We start from the raw sequence: 25,794 nt of genomic DNA, 5'->3' as shown, positions 1-25,794 counted from the left end.
TGGGGTGCTGTTATAACAAACAGCTAAAAATGTGGAAGTGGCTTTCGAATTAGGTAATGGAAGAGTTTTGAGGCATCTGATAGAAAACGCCTAGGATTGCCTTGAGGAGACTGATGACAGAAATATGGATGGACATTAAATGCGATTCTGGTGAGGGGTCAGAAGGAAATGCAATGTCTGATAGAGAATATATGGTCATGAATAGATTATTGGTACAAATATGAAGGTTAAAAGGTGCTTCTGGTGAGGTCTCAGAAGGAAATGGGGAACATGTTATTAGATACTGAAGGAAAGGTGATTCTTGTTATAAAGTGGCAGAAAACTTGGCTGAATTGTGTTTCACTGTTGGGTAGAAACCAAAATTTGTAAGTGAGATTTCCAAGCAAAGTGTTAAAGGTGTGGCCTGGTTTCTTCTTGCTGCTTACAGTAAAACATCAGAAAAAAGAGATAAATTGAGGAAAGAACCATTGGAAAGGAACTACTACCACTTGATGATTTGGGAGGGTCTCAGCCTACGCAGATTGAAAAGGATGCTAAAATTAAGAAATTCACTGTTAGGAAAGCACGTCTGGAGAGAAGGCCAAGGCTATGGCTGGACAACTTTTTGCAGAAGAGATTAGGTACGTGACTAATGACCTAACCAACAATCTCAGCAGAAGCCAGGAACAGAGTAGGGTTATCCAGGAAAGATCTGTGGATAACCTTCTTAACACACACAGGAGACCCATAAGGATTCTGAGAATGATATACCAGCAGAAATACAGCCAGCCTGGACTGAAAAGGACAGAAATGGAATAAAATGAAGAAAGACTGTCAGACTTCCAGGATTCTACAGGCAGAAAATGGGCTGACAGAGCTACTTGGCTGCAAAAGGTGCTAACCTTTAAGAAAAAGGAGGAAGAATTCAGAGCACAGATCTGCCGCACCCAGAGGAAGAAGCCTCGGGCCCAGAGGGTGCAACATCAAGCCACAGAGTGTTATTCTTAGGTCTCAAAACTTAATGGAATTTGTTTTCTAGGATCACCGGTCCACAGATGAAGATGAATTTTGTCTCAGAATAGATCATACCCAGAGTGTCATTCATTCTAAATCTACACAATGGATTTGAGACTTGTTGCAAAATATGATGTATTTAGAGGGGCTTTTAGACTTAGTGTTGATGCTATAATGAGCTGAGACTTCTGGGGATCTGAGAAGCAGGTGAATGTCTTTTGCCCACTGAATGGACATGAACTTTTAGATGCCAGAGGGTAGACCGTAGTGGGTTGAATAACAGGTCCCAAAGGATATGTTCAAGTCCTAACCCCTGGTACCTGTGAATATTACCTTACTTGGAAATAGGGTCTTTACGGATGTATTATTAAGAATCTTAGGCCGGGCTCGGTGGCTCACGCCTGTAATCCTAGCACTCTGGGAGGCCGAGGCGGGTGGATCGCTCGAGGTCAGGAGTTCGAGACCAGCCTGAGCAAGAGTGAGACCCCGTCTCTACTAAAAATAGAAAGAAATTATCTGGCCAACTAAAAAATATATATATAGAAAAAAATAAGCTGGGCATGGTAGTGCACGCCTGTAGTCCCAGCTACTTGGGAGGCTGAGAGAGTAGGATCGCCTTAGCCCAGGAGTTTGAGGTTGCTGTGAGCTAGGCTGACGCTATGGCAACTCACTCTAGCCCGGGCAACAAAGTGAGACTCTGTCTCAAAAAAAAAAAAAAAAAAAAAAAAAGAATCTTAAGATGAGATCATCCTGGATTTAGAGTGAGCCCTAAATTCCATGAGTAACGTCCTCATAAAATAAAAAAAGGAGAAGGAGGGAGATTTGATACACAAATGCACAGTGAGGAAGGCCATGTTTAGATGGAGGGGGAGACTGGAGTGATGTATGAACAAGTCAAGGAATGTCAAAGTTTGCCAACAGCCACCGGAAGCTAGAAGAAGGAAGGATTTTCCCTTAGATCCTTTGGAGGGAATGTGGCCCTGCTAACCCTTTCTTTGATTTTGGATCTCTGGTATTTAGAACTGTGAGATAATAAATTTCTATTGTTTTAAGCCACGAAGTTTGTGAAAATTTGTTACGGTAGACCAAGGAAACCAATACACTGGGTGAAGGGTATATTAGAATTCTTTGTACTGTTTTTGCAACTTTTCTATAAGGTGAAATTATATAAAAATAAAAAGTTTAAAATAAGATCTAATATCTTCAGCTTGGCATGGAAATCCCTATATAATCTGGTACCTTCCTCTTACAGCCTTTGAAAAATCATTTGCTCTATGTCCCATATTAAAAAATTTAACCTGAGAATTCTGGAGAGCAAATTTATCTTAAGAGAGTTGAACTCACTGCTATGGTTTGAATATTTATTATGTCCCCTCTAAAATTCATGTTCGAACTTAATCCCCAATGCAACAGTATCAATAGGTACAGTCTTTAGGAAGTGACTAGATCATGAGAACTCTGCCCTCACGGTTAGGATAAGTGCCTTAAAAAAGGGCTGGAGGGAACTAGCTGGTCCCTTTTTTGTCCTTCCGCCTTCTGCCACCTGAGGATGTAGCAACAAGGTGTCATCTTGAAAGCAGAGAGCAGCCCTCGCCAGACACTGAAACTGTTGGGGCCTTGATCTTGGACTTCTCAGCCTCCAAAACAGTGAGAAAAGAAATTGCTGTTATTTATAAACTACTCAGTGTCAGGTGTTTTGTTATGGCAGCAGATGGACTAAGAGACTCACATAAGAATTTGACCCATAGTAAAATAACCTATCACAAATAATTAATTTAAAATATGCTTTATTTATTAAAACTTACCAATGGTTTTTCACTCACAGGAGATGGAGGTGGGTGGGCAGTTTCTCCAGAAGTAGGACGCCAGGTCAAGAGCCTTTAAGATACCAAAAACACACCAATCACTGAGGGTGTGCCACATGCCATATGCAGCATATCTTGAAATGGGCACAACAAAGTCACAAGAATATACCAAATAACATATTCCACCTTTGACAACTGCTAAGAGCAATTTCCTGAAAAATAACTAGTAAAAAGTTTAAAATATGTACTTTCAGGGAGTAATTAAGTAGCATTTAATATAATTAAAAGGGTAATCTGATTATCAGTCTTACATTAAAAACCGCTTTCTGAAAAAGTTTTTAAAACTTTAAACCTACTTTTTGTAAGTATTAATGTCATCAAGTATTTTCCAAAGAGAATTTTTAAAAGTTTGAGGTTTTTCAAGAAATTCATAAAATTAAAACTAAAAGATAAAAATTCATATAACTTCTTAGATTCTATTTTTAAAGAATATATAAAAATAAATAAAGTGAAATTTGGTCCAAAAGAGAACTTGTCACCCTTGAATTAGGTGCTTGGGATAAAAAAATCGTTAAGGACTAAGCTCTTGCTTCTGAGAAGCAGGAACTTCTGGGGAATGAGACAGACAGATGGCGAAGAGATAATTTCAGTTCAATATGGAAAATGTTCTGGTACAGATATCTTCTATTAAAGGATGCTTATTAGATGATCTTTACAGTCATACATATTATTCTGAGTGTATAATTCAAAATATTAAAACAGAAACAGTTCTTATAAAAAAGAATGTACAGCCAACTTGGTTTTTATAAAGATTTCACAAGGACAACAGCTAGGCAAGAATTCATGCTGTCTTTGACATAGGGTCACAGACAAACTCTGACAGACATGGATCATTTGTCAGTAACTCACATTGCTCCAACAAAAAAGTATACCAAAAAATAAGAGAAGTTATACAATAGTTGGAAATAGACCAAAGAGATTAATGTGTGGCCTTTTAGTGTCCTATTAGTATTTTACATTGATATTAATATTAATATTTTAAATTGTTATTTATAAATTTTCTTTATTATAAATATTAAATTTATAAGTTTATAAACATAAATATATTCATATATTAATGTTTATAAACTTATAAATTTAATATTTATAATATTAAAGAAAATTTATAAATAACAATTTAATATATTAATATGCATATATTTAATATACAATCAATATATTAATATGATAATAGTCTGCTTTTCTAGGGGTGTGTTTCTCTTGTTTGACTTCCTATTTACTATTCATCGAGATATTTACAAAGAGATTATAAGAGTGAAAACATATTTAATTCATGTCAACAAAACGTCTATGAACTGGACTGTCAATTTTCCTATACAGTTTTGTGCCAGTGCGAGCCCACTGCTTTCTTATTAAGAAGTTTTAAGGAAGAGTCTACCTGTAGACTTAAAAACTGTAGATCTAAGGTAAAACTATGTGCAGATCAGAGAGCCTCCAGGATAGAGCTGGAAGGTAATTTTCAGTCTATCCCACAAATAATCCAGGTGCTATCAGAGTGTTTAGCTAGACTATGTCCTAGTTTCCCCATCAATAAAAATTACCTCACTATAATTCAATTCCAAACTCATCCCTTAGAGACAGTTGACAATTAACTGTAAAATATAATAACCATAAATAGCTTTTCTTGAGATTATTGCATCTACAGTAACTATAACATGTAAAGTTTTTTTTTTTTTCCAATTCAAAACCACTGCTTGGTTTGATCTGGATAAATAAAATCTTATAAAAGTCAGTGGAATCACTTCATTGTAACCCAAATTTTGGATAATCAGACTGAAGGTGGTTTTGGTTTACAAAGAACTTAATTCATGTATTTGTTAACGTTTATAGGCATTTGAGCTGTAATAAATCTGAATCCATGTAACACTGAGACATACCTAAAGGATTTCTATTATAAGAAATCACCAGTCATATCAGACTTTAAACACTTGTCATTCTCAAACTCATTCAATATACAAATATAAATGTAAAGATGTTTAAAATCTTCTTACGCATGTGGGATTGTGGTTTTGAAGATATCCAGTGTGCAGTTACAAGTTTTATCCCAGATTTCTAGGGTAAATTTTTCACCATTCAGAATAACAACGTTCTCTAAGCAGTTTGTACCAGATCGTGCTAACTGCTCATTGTCTAGGAAAGAAAAGAGCAATTCATTTATATATTACAAGGGTCACATTTAACACTTTGTGTCACATGTGTAGTACAGACCTACCTTGCTGCACACACCAGTAGAGCTGGGCAAAAATATCATCCAAAAGTACATCACTGAGTACTTCTAAATATTGGGTGAATACATCACAGATTGCATACAGTGCATGATTGCAAGTTGTTGTCATCCACTCAGCTTTCTGGGGAAAAAAGTCATTAAATGAAGGTCATACTATTCATCAACTACTAGAATTAAAAAAGAAGTATGTCTGATTACTTAAAATGTAAGGCTGTCAGTGTTCCTTTCAGACCACTTAATTCTCTCTAGAATATTATATTCACCTCAACTTAAAATCTGATGTTTATTTTTCTTCATTATTCCATAACCATCTATGTATAATTTAACTATTTTCTGCAGTTTTTTTTTGATTATTTAAAAAAATTATCACTGAATCATCTTGATATATGTATGACTTTTCAATATGCATGAACAGCTGGCCTTGCTCTAGAATATGACAGATGATGACAGGGAAATTAAAAAAAAAGAGATAAGAATTTATCTAAGTGGAGTTAGCACAGGTTTAAAATACAACTGACTTTCTTGAAGTATGGTTATTTGAAAACACTATAAAAGGTAAGAAGGGCTATATAAAACAATTATAATTTTTTAATTTCTTTTAAGCATATAAAGGATAAATGTAGAAGTCTGCATTTAATATTGCCACATGGAACAAAATGGAAAAATTTGAAGCACTCTCTCCACACTTCCTGAAATGCATACTATAACTGGTTTGTAGTTAAACACATTGAAATGAATAAAATAAAACTTAAATTTTGCTTTGTATTCTTTACTCAAGGCAAAATTAAAAAAGCCACTATGTGATACTAAAGAAAGTTGCTAGTGTTTTATAGCTGTGACATAATCAAAATGAGGGAAAGAAACTGAAAGTTCAACAAAAACACTGAAAACAAAAAAATCAATTCATTAACTTAGTTCTATACCCAAATAATGTTCTTATTTATGAAGACATGCTATTATATTCTTATGCCTTAAAGAAAAATTTTCTAGGAATTCTTTTTTGTTCAATGTGCTTAATTTGAAACACTAAAATGTATTGGGAAAGACACTAAGAACCTTTTAACTTGACTAGGCTAAATGAAAATTTTGTGTTCTCTTACCTCAGTCTGTTGTTCTGGCAATTTCATATTGTCAAAGATTCTGAAAACAATTCTAAATAAATCCTGCCACCAGTGTTTTTCGTAAGTGTGGCCATATGTTTTCATTATTTCAAACATTACTGTTAAACCCCTAAAATGACAAAATATAATTAGGAAAGCTATAATATACAAAAGCATCTCCTTCCTAAAACAGATTTTTATAGTACACAAAACATGTAAAACCAGAAAGCTTAGAACTCATCTTTAATACATGACACTGGGTGTTAAGACATTTATGTTCTAAGACAACAGGTTTCTTTAGGATACATTATTCAGGGAAGAAAAAAAAAAGAACCTCCAAAGTCCCTGGCCTTAAATTTTTTTCTTTATTTTACTTTCCTCCTACTCCCACCTTACCATTCCAGCATTTAAAAATTGTAAATGAAATTTCAGATTGAAAAAGATCATTTGAGTGAATATTAATTTTGCCACACTATAGCTAAGGAAGAAAGTACATCTATAGCAGTCTAAGAACAAACAAAGATTAGATTTTGATTTGAGAGAAGTTATGGAAATTTTTAGCTAATGCTAAAAACCATGTTTATACACTGTCCCCAAACAAAAGGAATTATAAAATGAATCTACTGAGATATAAAGCTCCATGAGGGCAGTGGTCTGTCTCTGTTCTGTTTCCTGCTATATCTCAGAGCAGTGCTCACCACCTATGAGGCAAGCAGTAAGTATTTGTTGAACAAGTAAACTGCCTAGTATCACACTGACTAGCTTCTGAATAAGTGTTATAACTGAAACTCTAAATTACCTTCCTGATTCCTTATTATAGTTCTTGAAATAACACCTTTATGCAACCATTAACATTTGATCTTTTCTTTATATGTTGCTTTTTTCTCACAAAATACAGGCATACTTCAGTTTAGAAGTGGTTTATATTTTCAAAAGTCTAACATTAAGACAGAACAAAATTTTCTTTGAAAGGTTTTATAAGGACTGGTACACAGTTCAGCTCATATGCTGCTATGCTACTAGGTCTAGTACATGCCCGGTACATAGTAGATTCTGACAGAAGGTTCTCAACAAGTGTCTGTTAAATGAGTGTGTAAAATAACATTATGGTGGTTCAGTCCTACAGCAAGTTCACAATGGTCTATTTGATCCCTAAGATATCTAATGTATACTAAGAGCAGTGATAAAGAAAGCCCTGAGGAGGAAACAATCTTCCATAGGAGACCCCTGTCAGACTTCCACCACTGGATGCCAAACTCAGAGGTTTTGCCTTTATAATGCAACAAGACTCCCTCTTCCCCCATCTGCGGAGCTCCACGCCTATTCCCTCCCACTGCAAGTAACTGGATGCAACCTGTCATGGCCAGGGGTAAGGGGATATGGGCAATCCTGTGTTTTCCAGGGCCTAAAGCAAATACACAGAGATCAACAGTGTTCAAGGACTTTTACTGTTGAAGATGTCCTTTTTAAAAGCAATGCTTAAGTAGAGAAAAAGAAGAGTCATGTGCCACATAAGGACATTTCAGTAATGATGGACTACATACACAATGGTGGTCCCATAAGATTATATAATGGAGCTGAAAATTTCTATCGTCTCATGATATCATAGCTTTCGTAAGGTCGTAGTGCAACATATTACTCACATGTTTGTGGTGATGTTGGTGTAAACAACTATGACGCCGCTAGTCATATAATGATAATAAATGACTACATGTATTTATTATATTATGCTTTTCACATTACTTTAGAGTGTACTCCTGCAGGCCCTATGAGAGGTATGCAGAAGCAGCACTGTTAATCATAGGAGATGACAGTTACACACGTGTTACTGCCTCGAAGACCTTCCAGTGGGACAAGATATGGAGACAGCAGACAGTGATATTGATGATCCAGACCTTATGTAGGCCTAGGCTAATGCGTGTGCCTGTGTCTTAGTTTTTAACAAAAAAGTCTAAAAAGTTAAATAAAAAAATCTAAAAATAGAAAAAGGTTTATAAAATAAGGATATAAAGAAAATGTTTTTGTACCACCGTGTAATGTGCTTGTGTTTTAAGCTGTTATTATACTTATGTCAAAAAGTTTTAAAAAACTAAAAAGTTCATAAAGTAAAAAAGTTATAGCAAGCTAAGGTTAATTTATTATTGAAGAAAGAAACATCTTCTAAAAATAAATTAGTGAAGGTAAAGATTACAGAGTTTATAGTGTACAGCAATGTCCTAGGCCTTCATATTCACTCATCACTCATTCACTGACTTACCCAGAGAAACTTCCAGTCCTGCAATTTCCATTCATGGTAAGTGCCTTATACAGGTATACCATTTTTTAAACTTTTCTTTTACTCAATTTTTACTGTACCTTCCCATGTTTAGATATACAAACACTTACCATTGTGTTACAGTTGCCTACAGTATTCAGTACAGTAGCACGCTGTACAGGTTTGTAGCCTAGAAGCAACAGGCTGTACCATCTAAGTATGTGTAAATATACTCCATGATGTTTGCACAATAATGAAATCATCTAATGATGCCTTTTACAGAATGTATCCCCACTGATAATGGATACAAGACTGTATTTGAGACTCTAGGTTAATTAACCCTTAATCTGAATTTTGGGAAAATCAAATGAGAATGCGTGCAAAAGTTCTCTACTATACAGGGCTATACAAATCATAGTGTTGCATTTTTAAATGTAAGCTAAATAACAGCCCATACAAATCCTGGGGGGTAAGGTAGAAAAATCAAAGGCCATCACTGAACAAAATTTACTAATCTTTTCCCTCTCCTTTACTAACTAGAAAACACACATTCTCTTTTCTTTAACAACTATTACTAGAATCCACCCTTATTCTGAATATGGGATATGGTAAGAAGCAAGGTATCACTGTCCGAGGCAACCACAGGCTAAGAAAGCCAGTAGGCCCTCTGTCAAAAAGGCTTCTACGAAAAAATAAGAGGAGCAGGTGCTGAGTTTACATGACTTGCCAGACCTGACATGTTAGGTATTCCACTGAGGAGGCTGGATATTTGAATTGGGGCTATCTTGAATTTTAACAGGTTCCTAACAGGTCTATTAATAAACAATCTACCATGCCTAAACATAAAATAAAATGTTCTTTTGTGTTCTCATGATTATTAGATTTTATGACAAATCCCTATGGTTTGAGACCTTTTTTCCTTTTTTTTTTGAAACAGGGTCTTGTTCTATTGCCAGGATTGGAGTACAAGTGTGTCATCAGAGCTCACTGTAACCTCAAACTCCTGGGCTCAAGTGATCCTCCTGCTTCAGCTTTCTGAGCAGCTGGGACTACATGTGTGTGCCACCATGCCTGGCTAATTTTTAAATTTTTTTGTAGCAATGAGGTCTTGCTATGTTGCCCAGGCTGGTCTCAAACTCCTGGCCTCAAGCAATCCTCCTGCTTCAGCCTCCCGAAGTGCTGAGATTATAGGCATGTGCCACCACACCTGGCCCTATTTGGGATTATTTATCTATTTCATAAGAATTCCTATTATAACAAATAGTGCCATAAAAAATGAAAAATTTCTTAGGGTTTAAGTCAAATTTAACCTTGGTAGGGTATGGTTCTGGCATAAGCAGAGGAAGGAGAGATTTTTCCATTAAATTTTTATCATTAATTTGTTATAAGTCTGTGCTACCATTATAATTTTTAAAAATTCAAAAAAGTAAAATGTCCAAATAACTAATGACTCTTCCTCAGAAGAAGGTGGGTTACCCAAAGGGATTTTGTTTAGTGTAAAATTGAACTCATGACAGTCTTAAATACTTGTTGACAGATATTAGGACACACAAGTGGGCCATTTCAATTTGGCAGTTAAAAGTATAGGGTGCAAAACATTGTACTGTGAGAGTGATGTGAGCTGTGACATAAGAACAGTGTATTGAGTACTTTGTCCAGTTACATGATATCCATGATAGTTCCTTTACAAACTGACTAAATGTTCATATGAGATCTTTTATTGGGAATGTGCTTTTAAAAGAGAACTATTTGAATAGATCTATATTAATCTTAACTATGTTACTGACAAGACTTCAAAAAGAAATGGTTCTTTCCCTAAAATCCACCAAGAATGTGCATTTTAAAATTCTTCTATCATTCATCAGGAAATAAAATAAATTTTGCCACTGATTTCAATTTCTGATTGAACACAAATGTTTGAAAAGATGGAATGTTTGAAGTATTAAATTAACTTAGAAACTAAAATTAAAAGTAGACTAAAATCAAATTTTTCAATAAATAACATACTATTTCCACTTTTAATTTGCTCTATTTAACATTTTAAAATCCTATTAACTTCCTATCTAAATGACTGCTATATTGATAAAACACACTATTTAAGAACTATGAACTTGTGTTTATATAAGTTAATTTGATTAAAATCAAAATAAACCCTTCAAAATTTTAATTTCAAATACTGATTGTTACCTGGTTCTTACATCTAATTTGCATCTATTGATGATACAGGATAATTCAAAGAGAATTGGGAACCATCCTCTCACCCACACCCTGTCTTCAGGTGCCACATTCATATCATCACTTGTGTATTCCTTGAAAGCCTTCAAGAAGAAATGTAGTATTATTAAAGGCAAAACATAATGCATGTACATTTGGCATATTATTTCTCAAAAAAATTAAGTGCTTTACAAATCAAAAGGGAGCAATTTAATAGGCAATAATTTATAAAAGACAGAGACTATAACTGCCTATAATCAATCTTTCTTTCTTTCTCTATTCCTCCCCCCCCCCCCACCGCTTTCTTTCTTTCAGAATATTACAGGGGTACAAATGCTTTTGTTATGTAAATTGCCTTTGCACTGCCCGAGTCAGAGCTACAAGCATGTTCATCCCCCAGACAGTGTACACCACACCCTAAGTTAGGTGTGAATTTACCCATCTCCTTCTCCCACCTGCCTGACACCCAATGAATGTTATTTCCATATGTGCATGTAAGCGTGGATCAATTAGTACCAACTTAATGGTGAGTACATGTGGTGTTTGTTTTCCCATTCTTGTGATACTTCACTTAAAAGAATGGGCTCCAGCTCCATCCAGGATAATACAAGAGGTAGTTCACCATTTTTTATGGCTGAGTAGTACTCCATGGTATACATATACTACATTTTATTAATCCACTCATGTATTGATGGGCACTTGGGTTGTTTCCATATATTTACAGCTGTGAATTGTGCTGCTATAAACATTCGAGTGCATATGTCTTTTTTATAGAATGTCTTTTTTTCCTTTGGGTAAATACCCAGTAGTGGAATTGCTGATCAAATGGTAGTTCTACTTTTAGTTCTTTGAGGTATCTCCATACTACTTTCCATACAGGTTGTACAAGTCTGCAGTCCCATCAGCAGTGTACAAGTGTTCTATCTCTCCGTATCCACGCCAACATTTGTTTTGGGACTTTTTGATAAAAGCCATTTTCACTGGAGTTAAGTGATATTTCATTGTGATTTTGATTTGCATTTCCCTGATGATTAGAGATGTTGAGCATTTTTTCATATGTTTGTTGGCCATTAGTCCATCTTCTTTTGAAAGCTTTCTGTTCATGTCCTTTGCCCACTTTTTAATGGGGTTGTTTTTTTCCTGCTGATTTTCCTGAGTTCTATATAGATTCTACTTATCAGCCCTTTATCGGATGTGCAGCATGCAAATATTTTCTCCCATTCTGTAGGTTGTCTATTTGCTCTAATGATAGTTTCCTTGGCTGTGCAGAAGCTTTTTAATTTGATCAGGTCTCATTAACTTATTTTTGCTGTTGCTGTGATCGCCTGCCTACAATTTTGGTACATGTACTGCTGAAGTGAGCACGATATAACTGCCTACAAGGAGACCTGGACTAGAATCCAAAAGTTGGCTTCACCTTCTACTATTACTAGCTTTCTATACTTATTGGCCAGGTTATTTCAGGTTTCCATTTTTATTATTTAAATGATTATGATACCACATAGCCACATTAACCATACTAGGGAGGTGTGAAGGTCAAATAAGCTGATGTATCTAAAAAATACTAACCACCAATAGGTCCATGTTAGTATGTAATAAAATCTTATCACTGAATCTATAATGCAGTTACAAAGACAGATTCAGATATGCAAGTTAAACTTGGCAGCCAGATTGTCAATTCAACCTTTTACTTCAGAGCTTAAGCCTATACTCATCCCCAGTCAGTCAACTTCAGTACTGCACAGGACAGACAGAAAAAAACACTACAGGGCATGGCTAAAAACACAGGCTAAGTTTCAAACCCTAGCTTTATTTTACTAGCTCTGCAACTATGGGTGCATTTTTAAACTTCTCTGTGCCTCTGTTTTCTTATCTGTATGGAGCTACAACACTACCTATCCCATAAAGCTGCTGTGAAGATAAAACAAGTCAATACACACAAAATATTCAGAAAAATACCTGATACCTTCAATAATGGTTAGTTATAATCATTAACCGTCATAACTCAGAATCAAGCTCAGATTATTTTGGGGTTCACTGAAAAAGAAATGCCTTATAAGCCCTTTATTCCCAAAAAACTTAGATTTCAGATTGGAAAGAGCTACTCAGCAAAATTTTGTTTACTAAATGACACTATACCTGAGGTCTATCAGACACATATTTTGCACAATGGCGAATAAGTCGAATTGCTTCCATACTTGTGTCTGGGAAAGCTGCATTGCATGCAAATTCAGACAAACACTTCACTGCATCCTGGAAGGAATCAATGGTCGCTGGAAAGTGTTTTTCAAATACAAGGGCTAAAATAGAGAAAAATACATCAAAATAACTGTAATTTTTCAATTATTCTTAAAAATACATCATTGAAAAATATATCAACCTCTAGATGTAATACGTACTTTTTAAAGGTTGTTAAAAGGCTTTGAAATCCAACAGATATGGGGTTCAAGTCTGTCTCTACCACTAACTTTTTTGCTGTGAGTAATGAGAACAGGGAAACATGTCTGTTTTGTTTACACTTAAAACACAGCACCTAATACAGTGACTGGTACACAGTAGGTACTGAATCAACTTTTGCTCAATGAACATACAAAATTACTTAACCTCTGTATGTCAGTTTCTTAATCTATAAAATGGGGATAATAATACTCATAAGGCAGCTCTATGTACTACATTAAAATAATGTCAGTAAAATGCTTATTATAATACTTAAACAAGCACTCAATAAATGATAGCTACAATAATGTCATGATTCTTGACGATAATTATCATCTTCTACATAGGCTTAACTTATATCCTTAGTATTTTGGTCCCCCTCAAAGTTGAAGGCGGCTGTACAGTGTAGTGATCAAAAACAAAGGCTTTGCTTTAACACTCCATGGCTTTGAATACCAGTTCCATCACTTACTAGTTCTGTGACCCTCAGGCAAATTGCTTAACCTCTCTGGACCTGAGTTTCCTAATCTATACAAAAAGGGACAATAAAGATACTTATCTCACAGAATTGTGAAGATTAAATACATAAAAAGTGCTTACAGTGTTTACCATACTGAAAATAATAAATGTTAAATATATTAATTGTTTAACTATTATTATATACTCTGGTTCTGTAGGCAAAACTTGGTAAATTTAAAGCCCATAACAGGCCAGTAATTTTGCACCTGAATTATCTTCTGAACACATTAAAATTTCTTGGTTTTTTACTTGAATGTAAATAAGAGAATACTCACTGACAATGTGCCCAGTTGTTTGGAAAGCAAGTTCCACTATGCTTTCATCTTGATCGGATGCAGCTAGATGAAATACAGAGAAAATGTTCTTCCATCCAGATCGAATGTTAGCAGCTTGAGAATTAACCATCTGTGCTATACACCGTACAACCATATCTCGAATTGTTGGAGACCTAAAATATTAATATCATTGCTTGGATATACATAGAGATGAAACTCATCAGTTTTTTTCCCTTTCTTCTGTTTTTCCCCCTGCTGTGGAAAACAATTAAGATTTTTCTGATATTAGCCAATTTAACATATATAATACCTGTTCCGTTTCATTATATGTTCAAAAGGTCTTAAGAAATCCTTCTGGAACCTGAAATTAGCAAGCTCCCCTTTCTCTAAGAACTTCATTGACAACTGCCTCAAGGAGTCTACTGCAAAAATAGCCACATCTTCATTAGGATTACAGCCAACCTGTAATAGCAATAGAAATATAAAATGGTAATGTCAGCAGTAAAAATCTACAATTCTTTATTTTTGTCTCAGAAAAAGCAATAGCATAGATAGGTAGAACCTAATTAATAGCACAGATAAGTAAATCCTAAGATTCTCCATAAAGGCAATTCATATGCTAAATATATTTCTCAATAAGAAAAATAGATATTTCTAAATTTAATTATAAAAAAATAATAACTGCTTGGAAGGAAAAAAGCCTCAATTAGATTATAAGGAAATTTTAAATAAAAAAAATATTACAAATGTAAAAAAATATCATACTTATTCAATTACCTTATTAAAATGATCTCCAATAACTTCCCAAATTCGAGACCACTGCAATCTTATTCTTCCCATGTTGTAGTATGATATTTCTACTATTTTTTGTAGACTAAACATTCTTGGATGTGTAGTGGAAAGTAATTCATCCATAGACACAGCACAGAGCCAACGCACAAAATCCACTATAACATAAATACATTTACAATTTTTAGTACAACCTTAAAGTTTTTTAGCCAAAAAGGCTATTTGTAAGTAGAATAAATATACATACTTACCAATAGCATTCCCATCTAGCCTTGTAGATCCTGTGAATATTCTAGAGAAAATAAAACATAATTTTAAAATTTTATAAATTACTTCTCTTAAGTCAATTCAAAAATAAGAAGCCTGGAGTACTACCCATTTTTTCTGTTTTAAGGGAACAAAAAATTGGGTATCAAAATGAGTATTTTCCATCATACGGTTTAGTAACAAGTGTAGTTTGGATGTTTCTCCCTCCCACTCCCAGCCCCACCACAGATATACCACTTTGCATTCAGTATTATTATTAGAGTAAGTGTATAGTGTTGTAATTTCATCAGTAGATTTACAAACACCAGACAGGTATCTTATGAGATTCTAAGAATAAGAAAAATATTAAATTGTAAAACTAACAAGTAATTGGCACACTACTAAACAGAAGACTTTTCATTTTTCCTGATGATCTACTAGCATTAAACAAGTTCTTAAAATGAAAAATTCTATTTTATTTTTACAAGTAATGTTCATTTGATTAGAAAATTCATTTATGGTAAATTAAAAGTGATTTACTACAACCTTGCAAGAGGTCTCAGTTTAACCACTTTCCTTAGGGCATTCAAACGTTTAGAGAGTTAAGCTATGCTCCCCAGCTTCATCCATTCTTCTTTGCTGAGCTCTTTTCTATGTGTCAAAGTTTCATAAATGATTTGAGCATAAACATGTTAGTCCACTTTGTTTAAAGTCTGCACTTTTACCCATATTCTGGGTTTGTAATCAAGGGTTTAATGTGATTTCCAACATGGACAACATTCCACAATTTAAAATGCATACCATAGGATTTGCATGGTAAAAAAGAATCTTTAAATGCAGGAGCAGGTCAAATATTAAACTAAGAAATAATAGTAGTAACAGTAACAGCTATCAATCACAAGGTGTATTCTATTCTAGTGCAATATGTATATCCACTCATTAGATAATCAAAAATACCTTGTGAAGCATATACTATTATAACCCCAATTTTATAAACACAAACTGAGGCACAAAGAGATTTAATAATTTCCTCAAAGTCACAGAACTAGTAGGTACTAGAGCCAAGATTCAAACCAGGACAGGCTGATCTTAGTCCACCCTCTTAATCACTTTTCTATGTTGCCTCACACTTACCTTAGCAAAACATATATTAAGCATTTAAAAAATATTCTAGCTTTTTGCTGACTACCACAATCTAAAGGTCCTGAGTATATCATGATTTTTTTAACCTCAGTGCCCTTGAATATCTATGTGTCCTAGCAATGAGAAACAAAAATAAGACAGGAAAAACAATTTAGAAACTGATAACATGATAGCTCAGAATCTGAGCTCCTGCTAAAAGAATACCTTAAGATTTTCTAAATTGTTCTGTCAATAGAATGAAGCAATAAATCAAAAATCTGGCAGAAAACACAAGCTGGAGGAAAAATCAAAAGTAATAAGGTCCCATTTAATCCAGTGGTTAGACTGGACCCAGAAATTAAAAATATACGAAGACTACAAAGCTCTCACACGAACAAAAATGAAAATTGCAGCCAGGCACAGTGGCTCACACCTGTAATCCCCGCACTTTGGGAAGCTGAGGTGGGAGGATCACTTAAGGCCAGGAGTTTGAGGTTACAGTGAGCTACGAGCTATGATCATGCTACTGCACTCCGGCCTGGGCAACAGAGCAAGATCTCATCTCTTAAAAAAGAGGGAAAATGAAACTTAGACTATACTTTACAAATGTGATCAGCTGATTTCTCAAACTAGAGGTAATCTCACTGAAAGGAATGGCTACAGACAAGCCATACCACAAACAGAGTCAAAATTAAATAGTATAGGAGAAATAAGAAAAGGCACACACACAAAACCAAAAAAGGATTTTTTTTAAACTGAGAAGAAAGCAAATGGCAAAGAGTACAAGGGTAAAGAACAGAAGCAGAGATAAAACCATAGGGAAAGGAAGCAGTAAATTCTGAAGATGGAGAATAAAGGCAACAAGGAGAAACAACGATCATCAACACTCAGACAGGTTCTATAGAGTGGGGTGATGGTGGGAGGCAGGGGAGCATGCATCCTGGGAAAAGGCATTCAAATTCCTACTCACTCTGGTAGCCTCTGAGGGGTCACTCTATTTCTAGTAATGCTCCACTAAAGATAAGCCATACGGTAGAGCACAGCAGTCTGTGGAGGCATTTAAAATTAAGCCTTAATATACTAAGGCAGAACAGAGCTATGTTTCACAAAATCAGCCTATGAAATGAATTCTACATTCCCTATATGAAAAGCAAAGGAAAGAAACATGAGAACCTTGTTTGCTAAAAGTCATGCCCTAAAAAACATGAATGGGGAAAAAATGTGATAAGATTACTGCTTCATCCACATTATGATACAGATGCAAAAAAAAAAGTTGGCAAAATTTTTGCAGATTCTGGATCAAATAAACTTTTAAACTGTATGCAACACACAAGCAGCCTAAATTACTTACTATACCCGTAAAAGGTTGTTTTTTCCACACTGAAAATATCACAGTTAACATTTATTTTTTAGACCTAACTGAAAGGAATTTATGAGCAAATGAAGTTGGGATGAGCTATACATATTTTCTGATAGGTGACAATGTTCCATATATGGGCCAATATATAGCTAGATTGGTATGTTTTAAAAAACAATAATAAAAACAAATACTACGATGCTAAATAACTTTTTTAGCTATTAGAAGTAAATCATTCCTGGACAAAGTCTATCCCCTGCACAGTTTAGTAATACTCATTATGAAATTGGTCTAGTTTAACAATGCCTACACAAAATTCTATACTAGCAAATGCTTGAGGATCAGGTACTCCCAGATTAAAATGTCAAATATTCTCCTAAATTCTGATGGTATAAGATCCTAATACAAAAGTGGAGATAATTAGAAAATTTTATCATCCTTAAGTTTTTAATAGAATCACATTTTTTTCTGTTGGTTAACAAACAGAAGCTATAAAGAATTTAACATAGAAGAATTATGTTTATTTTTCTTGTTTGGGTCTTATACTTGTAATAACAGATTATTCAGAATAGATCTGAGGACAGGAAAATGACTTTGTTTGCTAGACAAGCATAGAACTCTTCAGGATGATGCCTCACGATATGCCTACTGTCTTGACTACCAGTGTTATCTCACTGAGTTGGAATATATGAAAATAAACTCAGATATTCACAAAGAATTCAGAAGAAAGTTAATGAGAAAGTGAAATGCACAAAAATAATATACCCTTTTAAGAAATCAAATATGTGACTTATAATGCTTTCACTATAAGCTAAAACTTCCAGTATTGAAGCTTTGTATAAAATTAGACACTACATTCATATTTGTAGAACTATCTGGTGATGACGAGCTCGTGATGACAAAGTACTAACAGAATTTGGGCTAAGTCTGAAATCGCATAAATTCTTAAAACAGAGTGGCATGTAACTTGTTCATATGAGTGACATATCCCCCTGTAAAAAACAGTATATAGGAGGATAAATTAGAACTGGGTGTGGTCATATAAAGTATATTATAGACACTGAAATAGCACATAGAATGTTGAATCTTGCCTGAATAGATTCTCAAAATGACATTGAAGATGATTTTCTGGATGGCAAGAAAATTTGGAAGAGAGCTAGCCTGGTAGCAGAAGGCTATTATGTGGTTCTGGAGTTGTACATGTAAGCTGAAAAGCAGAGAGGTTAAGAGTAAACATTCAGAGATGTGCTGCCTGAGTGTACATCCTGGCTCCACCCCTCAAAATTCTCTATGAATGAAAGAATGAAACAGTTATTGCAATAATCAAGACAAGACTAGCCTGCTTGTGGAGATGAGCAAGTTATTTAATCCCTTTCTGTCTCAGTTTCCTCTTCTGTAATTGAGGACTTAATTATAATATAATAATTATAATAATACTCATCTCACAAGGCTACTGAAAGGACTCTCCATCCACAGTAAGTGGACATTAAGAATTCTTATCAAGAAAAAAGTTCTATGGAGTACTTCCAGGGTCAGTAGCCACTGAACACTAGTTCTGTCTGTACTTAGAGCAAAAAGTTTTATTTAAAGCAAAGTAAAATAATGGATCAGCATGAATTTCTAGACCACCAAGAAAAGATTACAGTACCTATTACATTTTTGAAAGCTTCCATCATGAGTGGTTAAAAAAAAGTGTTATGAAATGCTAAGTTTCAATTTAGGGGGCATTTATCTAGAAAAGGCTAATCTTCAAAAGAACAATAGAAGATATTGCTCTACATGTCGGGCATTTAAAAATCTGAAATAAATTAAATGTTCCACAGTAAAATAAACCATAGTATGGGTTTTCTTTTAGAAAACAAATTAAAAATGGGGAATACCTGGTAATGCATATAATAACATGAATTCCTGAAGTCTTTCTCAAAGAGGCTTATATTGAGAATTGCCAGCAAAACCCTTTGGTTTTATCCATAATGCAGTCTTATATCAGGGACCCAGAAAGACACACTACTCTGCATTTTCAAATAGGGATAATAAGGGGAGTAAGTTTTCCACAAAGGAAATAAAACATTTGTATTCTTTTTTGTCAAGGTTATCATTTCCCTAATGTCCACTAATATCTACTGTAACTTAAATTTTCATACCATTCATCTCCTTATATTTTATGATCCTAAAAGCAAAATTAGAGGTACTGTATCATCTAAAGCACAGCATATCACAATAAAGTCTTATATTACTTTAGGAAAATTATTTTGGCAATAATTTTTTCTTTTTACTGATGAGCAAAATATATCTAAATGCTACAGAATTGAAATAGTATTCATCTGAAAAGGGAATAAAATGAATACCTTACCTATCTACAGCAACAACAACACTTTGAGAACTGGTTTCTCCAATGGATTCCTGAATACTCGCTATCTGCTTCCAGTCCACATTTCCTCCAACTACCACACATAAAACAGAGTCATTTCAGTTTGAAAACAATTCAGTGAAAGAATACACTTATAGCTCTAAAACACATTTCTGAAATAAATTATTTTCCTCATAAAAGAAGTAAGGCTTTGGGTAAACAATTCTTCTGGCATCAGTGACATTTATCAAGGCCAAGTATGCTTAATGGACTATACTAAGCAGTATACAACACATGGTTATAAGGCACGAATTGTGTTCGCAAAGATCACACAAATTAGGGGCACTGTGAATTTAGATCATAAAATTAATGACATTAGACATAATTTCCCTTAATGTTTAAGAAACACAGCACTACTTTAGTTTCTGTGATACCTTCTGAGGATAATTCCAACTCCATATAATTACACTTCTCCTGTCATTTAATCTCTAGTCCCCTGTTTACAAATGCTACTTGAAAATTCTACCTGTATATTCTAACATCCTCTTTTTCAAAAGAATCATATCTCTTTTCCCATGAAACTGGTTCCATAAGTTGGACAGTGGAACAATAATATCCCCAAGTTGAACTCTTAACCTTAGAATCATCTTTGGTATCTTCCCTCTCCTCCACCAATACTCAACTAGTCCCTAAACCTTTTTTTTTTAATCTCTTTTTCATATCATTTATTCATTTTTATTCCTACTTAGTTTAAGCCTTCACAATTTCAGTCCTGGATTACTGAAAGAATTTCCTGACTCATTTGCCTGCCACTAATTATTCCCTTCTTCAATCTCTCTTTCATTCTCCTGCCAGATTAATTTTGTAAATCATCACCTTCATTTTGCTTATTATACTTACAGGATAAAGTATAAACTCTTTGGCCTAGAATATAAGACATTTCCCTTCAACATTCTAGACAAAAGTTACCAACCCTCAGCTATCTAAAACTTACCTACTTATCAAACCCAGTTTCAGTTCTCAGTGAAGGATTCTTCTCCATTGTTCTCATCTTCCTCTGCACTAAGCACTTACTTATCTAACTACTACTCAAATCAGAATTACTTCCATACAGTATCACATATATTATGAATATTTTAGGTGTATTAATGTTGCCTGCTTGACTAGATAAACAGCTCCCTAAGTTTACGAATAAAGTCATATAAATTTTTTGTACTTTCCCACCTTATTCAATACTAAATACAAAGCAGGTGTTCTATAAACTGTTGACCCAACTGACCAAACACTCAGTAAGTGCCTTTCTGAATGTAAACATAGCAGGGGATGTCATTTAAACTCGGTGAACTCAAATTCTATTTTAAGAACTCAACAAGGTAAAAAAGATGTGATCCCTCTCCTCACTGAATTAATAATTTACCAGGAGAGACAGACATGTTTACAACAAACTGTAATACAAGGTAATGATTACTCCATGGGTGAAATGAACTAATTACATAGAATGTAAGTTTGCTAAACAGAACTAATTTTGATAGAGACAAAGAGAGGAGAGGTGCTAGCTCATGGAAAGGTTTCTCATATAATAAAATATCAATTCAAGCTGGACCCTGAAGGATGACTGTGTGGAAAAGGAAGCAGAAAGAAAAGCAATTCAGAGGGAGCAGCCCTTGAAAGTAATGAAAACATGCCAAGTGTATATCACGTTTTAACATACTTGGGTGTAGCCATAATGAAGGATTTAGTGGGGACAGGGAAGAAGGGAGAGAACAAAAAGTAGTAGGAGATAAAGTTGGAAAGACAGACTGGAAAAATAATGTGAAGAACCCTGACTCCCATGTTTAATATACTACGTTTGAAAACAGGGAACAATTAGATCTTTTAGAAGATTGACGTGATCCAATCTATTTTCTAAAAAATAACTCTGGTAGGATCTAGAGAACATATTGGAATAGGAAGATATACTGGAGTCAGGGAGATAAATTAAGAGCCTATTTCTATAATACAAGTGAGCAAGAATGAAAGCCTAAAGTAAGTGACAGAGAACTGGGGTAGTAGGACAATAGTGTCATGGCACACTTGAAATGTGTTATACTGTGTGTTATAAGAATTTAATGAAGAAAAAAAACCTATGAAAAAAAATAATGCCAATCATCATACAGCTTCCATTGCATATCAACTGGATGTTCCTTCCACAGGACCTTCTATACCTTTTATATTTAAAAAATAATATTTAAATACATAAAAATATTATATGTAATCACTAGTAATAAAAGATTTAAAGGAATAAAGAATATATAAAATGTCTAGGAATCCAAAGAACCCATTTCTAAAATATATAAAATCTTTCAAAGAATTGTATGACAGTATAACATAATAGGCTAGACAGTATAATAGGCTTAAGAGTTCCTAGTTTTATCAAATCATTCAAAAGCACACATATTTAGGTTAACTAAGAACACAGATGCACGTGTTGTTAATATTCTCTAAACGTTTATGTTACCAAGCCATCAAATTTTTAAACATTAATATATATCTTGAAAGAACAAAATGTATATAATTCAAATCTAATAAGTATATACTATGTATTCTTAATAACTCAGTTTCATGTTTCCAAAAAGTAAAAGCACAGACTTTTTTCATATCAATCAGAAAGTCAGATCAATATATATTCAAGCCTGTCAACTTGGTTACTTGGACTACTTGGTGCATGGATACTATTAATAAAGGAGGATATTAGTTTAAAACAAAAATATATATACTGTATATGGACTACATTGGCTCGATTGTCTGTACCACATCATCTTCTAGCTTAAATTCCAACTACAGCATCCTGCTCAAGAAAGTATCTGCTGTCTGAGTAGGCGAGCTCAGAGGAATGGGGGCGGACATGTACCACATGGCCTGGCTGGTAACCAATGTGACAGTCCAAAGGGATTGCTCTGCCTAACAGGGCCAAGTCAACAGACTAGCTCGACTAGGATGTAGACTCAAAAATGAAAGCCTGATGATTCAGAAGTAAGTAGAGAATGGAGTAGACCAAAAAGAGAAGTAGATAATATGGGAGAAAGTCTAAATAAAGAATAAAAGAGTTACTGGGCTCTAGAGTGGCCTAAAAGCCTGAACTGTTTTTCATTGCCAGGTCTGAAATGTGTGTATCTTTACGTAAATTCTCTTTTTCTGAAGGGAGAAGACAGTTCATCTCATATCCTTATACCCTAAGTAGCACAACAGCACAGTGAATAAATTAACTTATTTTCAAGTATACTAGGAAACATTATCAGCAAGTATCATTATTTCTTGTTTGACTAAAACTTCTAGAAGATGAAATATTCCACTGGTGTTTTATTTTTAGTGTAACCTAAATCTGCAGTCCTACTTGTCAAAATTGAGTCCCAGCATTAACATCTGTCATTATTTTGGTCTTCTCATACTCTCCAGGCCTTTTTAAAGGTATTTAATCAATCAGTGCACATTCATTTCACTTGCCTGTAAATATTAATACTTTTCATCTGTATCTCAAGTTACCTCATGGAGTAATTACAGTTCTAATGTACAGAGTTGGACTTCCAGATTACATAAATCACTGTGCAGGTGCTCAGGCAGTTCTAAATCTTGCTGCTAGATCACCAAGTTATCAGGTCTATACCTGGACCCCTAGACCTTGCAAATACCATAGCATCTACGGTATTACTGAAGGAAAGATGGCATTGCTAGCTGCTTCAGTTTGATTAGTTCCACCAGGAACTAATTTTACCCAGTCCAGCTGGAAGCTACAACATGATCCTGGTCTTTATTTCTTTTCCAATGGATCCTTTATAAGGTTTAAATTCTTTTGAACTTCTTAAGAATTTTACTGCTAGCAACAACAGTAAAATCACGAAAAGAAAATTCCTGCTCTCTTTAGGTCATGTTTCTAGATTCTTTGGTTGGAGGTAGGGTAGGAAGGATGGACAGAGAATATTCAGAAGCTTCTACTATACCAGCCATTATGCTAAGTCCATTCTTACATATTCTTATTTAATCCCAACAATCCTATGAGTAGATACTACTTTTAGTTTGCAAAAGTGGAAACTGAATCTCAGAGAGTTAAAGTAACTTGCACATAGTAAGGAAAAAATACAAAAGAATTCAAACCCAGAAGTAGAGTATTCAAGGTCAAAGTCTAAACTATGCTTCTTACCTGGTGAAACTTTTTCCATTTATAACTAATAATGTATTTTTTTTATTCTTCTCTAGCCATTTTCACTAATATTTTCTTTTGTTCTATCGGGTGAAATCTAGAAGTTTCTGGCCATATTAAGCACACAAGAAGCCATGCAGAGAGGTCCCACACTGGTAGAAGAGTTTGGTTAGGCCTGCACACTGCCTTTAAAAATTTTGAATGTGAATGCTTTCTCTAGAAGCCCAGCTGTCTTATTGCCTTGTACCAGCCTTTACAGATTTAAGTTACCTAATTAGTCTTACAAACAGGTAATTTTATTTTTATTTATTTATTTTTTGAGACAGAGTCTTACTCTGCCAAGCTTCTGGGCTCAAGCAATCCTCCTGACTCAGCCTCCCAAGTAGCTAGGACTTCAGGCGCATGCCACCACACCCAGCTAATTCTTCTATTTTTGGTAGAGATGGGGTCTCACTCTTGCTCAGGCTGGTTTGAACTCCTGAGCTCAAGCAATCTTCCTACCTCAGCCTCTTAGAGTGCAAGGATTACAGGCATGAGCCGCCACGCCTGGCCAGAAGCAGGTAATTTTAAACTGTACTCTTCTCCCACCCCCACGGAAGAGAATGAGACTAAGGGTCATTTAATGTTGCAAACCAGACCAGGCAAAAAAGGTTTAATTCCTTATTTAGTCATCCTGCTTTTTCTGATAAGGTTAGACAAAGGGCATTTTACCTTATCCCTCTAATTATGTTTCATTGCTACAAGAAAGTTACTTATAATGAGGAAGCTGAAAACAATTTTCAATACTTCGTAAAAAGAATTTTAAAAGTTCTCACCTAACCCCAGACCCACAAATTCATCAGGAGCCTGATCTTTTGTTCCAGTAAGAGATCCTTCTCTGCCTCGCACTGTTCCAGAAATGTATCGAGGTTTCACTCCAGTTCCTATAAGTTGTGCCAGCTCCAACTGACTGATGCACTTCAGAATCTTAATTACAAAAGGAAAAATTTTTTAAATTCCATGTTAAAAATATCCTCAAAAATATTTAAATATATGCAGCTAGGATTTATACATAAGTTAGATTATATAAATCATTATAAAAAGTTAAACGTACTTATCTTAAATGTACTAAATTAATTTTCTCCCAGAACATTTAAGCATGTCAGTGATAGAATATTTAGCGTTAGCTCATTTTATAAACTAAATTGCAAAGTTGAAAATAAAGTGCTTATACCTCATGCCAGGAATTTCCTAAATAATTTCCATCTGTATGAGCCACTGTAATAAGTGTTTTTATTGTGTCTATGTTCTTTTGTTTCATTTCAGTAATACCAGAACTCACTGTAAGTAAGGTAAATCTTGCTAGTGCCTGGACATATGCATCTCTTTCCAGCTATAAAAAAGAGAACAGTGTATTTACATGGTTGTAAATGCAACAGATTGATCTCTAATTCATTTCCTACTGACAAACTCTGTTTACTTGTTTAGTAACTTTTTAACTTGTGACTAAATTTTACTTGTCACGAATTATATATAATACCACAATACAGTTTTTAAATTTTCGTTCATTTTAAGATGATGAATGAAGCAGGAAAGACATAAATTTCTAAAATCCAAAGACAATGGAGGTGCCAAAATCAAGATGAGACTTTAGCGATAACCAATGAATTCTTACCGATAAATCATTGAGCACTTTTGTTTCAAGCACTGTGTGCATTAGCAGAAACTTGATTTATAAGTTTATTTTTCGCTACAGCTAGGCTGTGCTTTTTTGTAAGGCTTAAATTCATAATTAAATGTGAAATGCATTTAAAAAACAAAAAGACAAATTTGGCTAAAAGTTATCCTCAGATAAAGTACATAAATTACTAGAAGGGACTGTGTTCATGAA

At 34.4% G+C, this 25,794-nt stretch overlaps 1 protein-coding gene across 1 annotated transcript in view; it reads right to left on the bottom strand.

Annotated features, from left to right (window-relative positions):
- Nucleotides 1-25,794, bottom strand: part of ARFGEF1 (ADP ribosylation factor guanine nucleotide exchange factor 1) — a 130,147-nt gene that overhangs the window by 15,039 nt on the left and 89,314 nt on the right. Inside the window, exons 21-33 of the mRNA XM_045560548.1 lie at nt 25,138-25,296; nt 24,740-24,890; nt 19,751-19,841; nt 14,924-14,964; nt 14,661-14,830; nt 14,194-14,345; nt 13,884-14,056; nt 12,793-12,953; nt 10,627-10,757; nt 6,186-6,315; nt 5,071-5,206; nt 4,850-4,988; nt 2,799-2,871 (exon numbers count right to left, since the gene is read on the bottom strand). Coding sequence (XP_045416504.1) covers nt 2,799-2,871; nt 4,850-4,988; nt 5,071-5,206; nt 6,186-6,315; nt 10,627-10,757; nt 12,793-12,953; nt 13,884-14,056; nt 14,194-14,345; nt 14,661-14,830; nt 14,924-14,964; nt 19,751-19,841; nt 24,740-24,890; nt 25,138-25,296 — 1,707 coding nt within the window. The remainder of the gene's footprint in view (nt 1-2,798; nt 2,872-4,849; nt 4,989-5,070; nt 5,207-6,185; nt 6,316-10,626; nt 10,758-12,792; nt 12,954-13,883; nt 14,057-14,193; nt 14,346-14,660; nt 14,831-14,923; nt 14,965-19,750; nt 19,842-24,739; nt 24,891-25,137; nt 25,297-25,794) is intronic.

The sequence above is a fragment of the Lemur catta genome, chromosome 9 (assembly GCF_020740605.2).
Source record: "Lemur catta isolate mLemCat1 chromosome 9, mLemCat1.pri, whole genome shotgun sequence".
NCBI classification, from domain to species: Eukaryota; Metazoa; Chordata; class Mammalia; order Primates; family Lemuridae; genus Lemur; species Lemur catta.
This window is presented reverse-complemented; position numbering and strand designations above follow the sequence as displayed.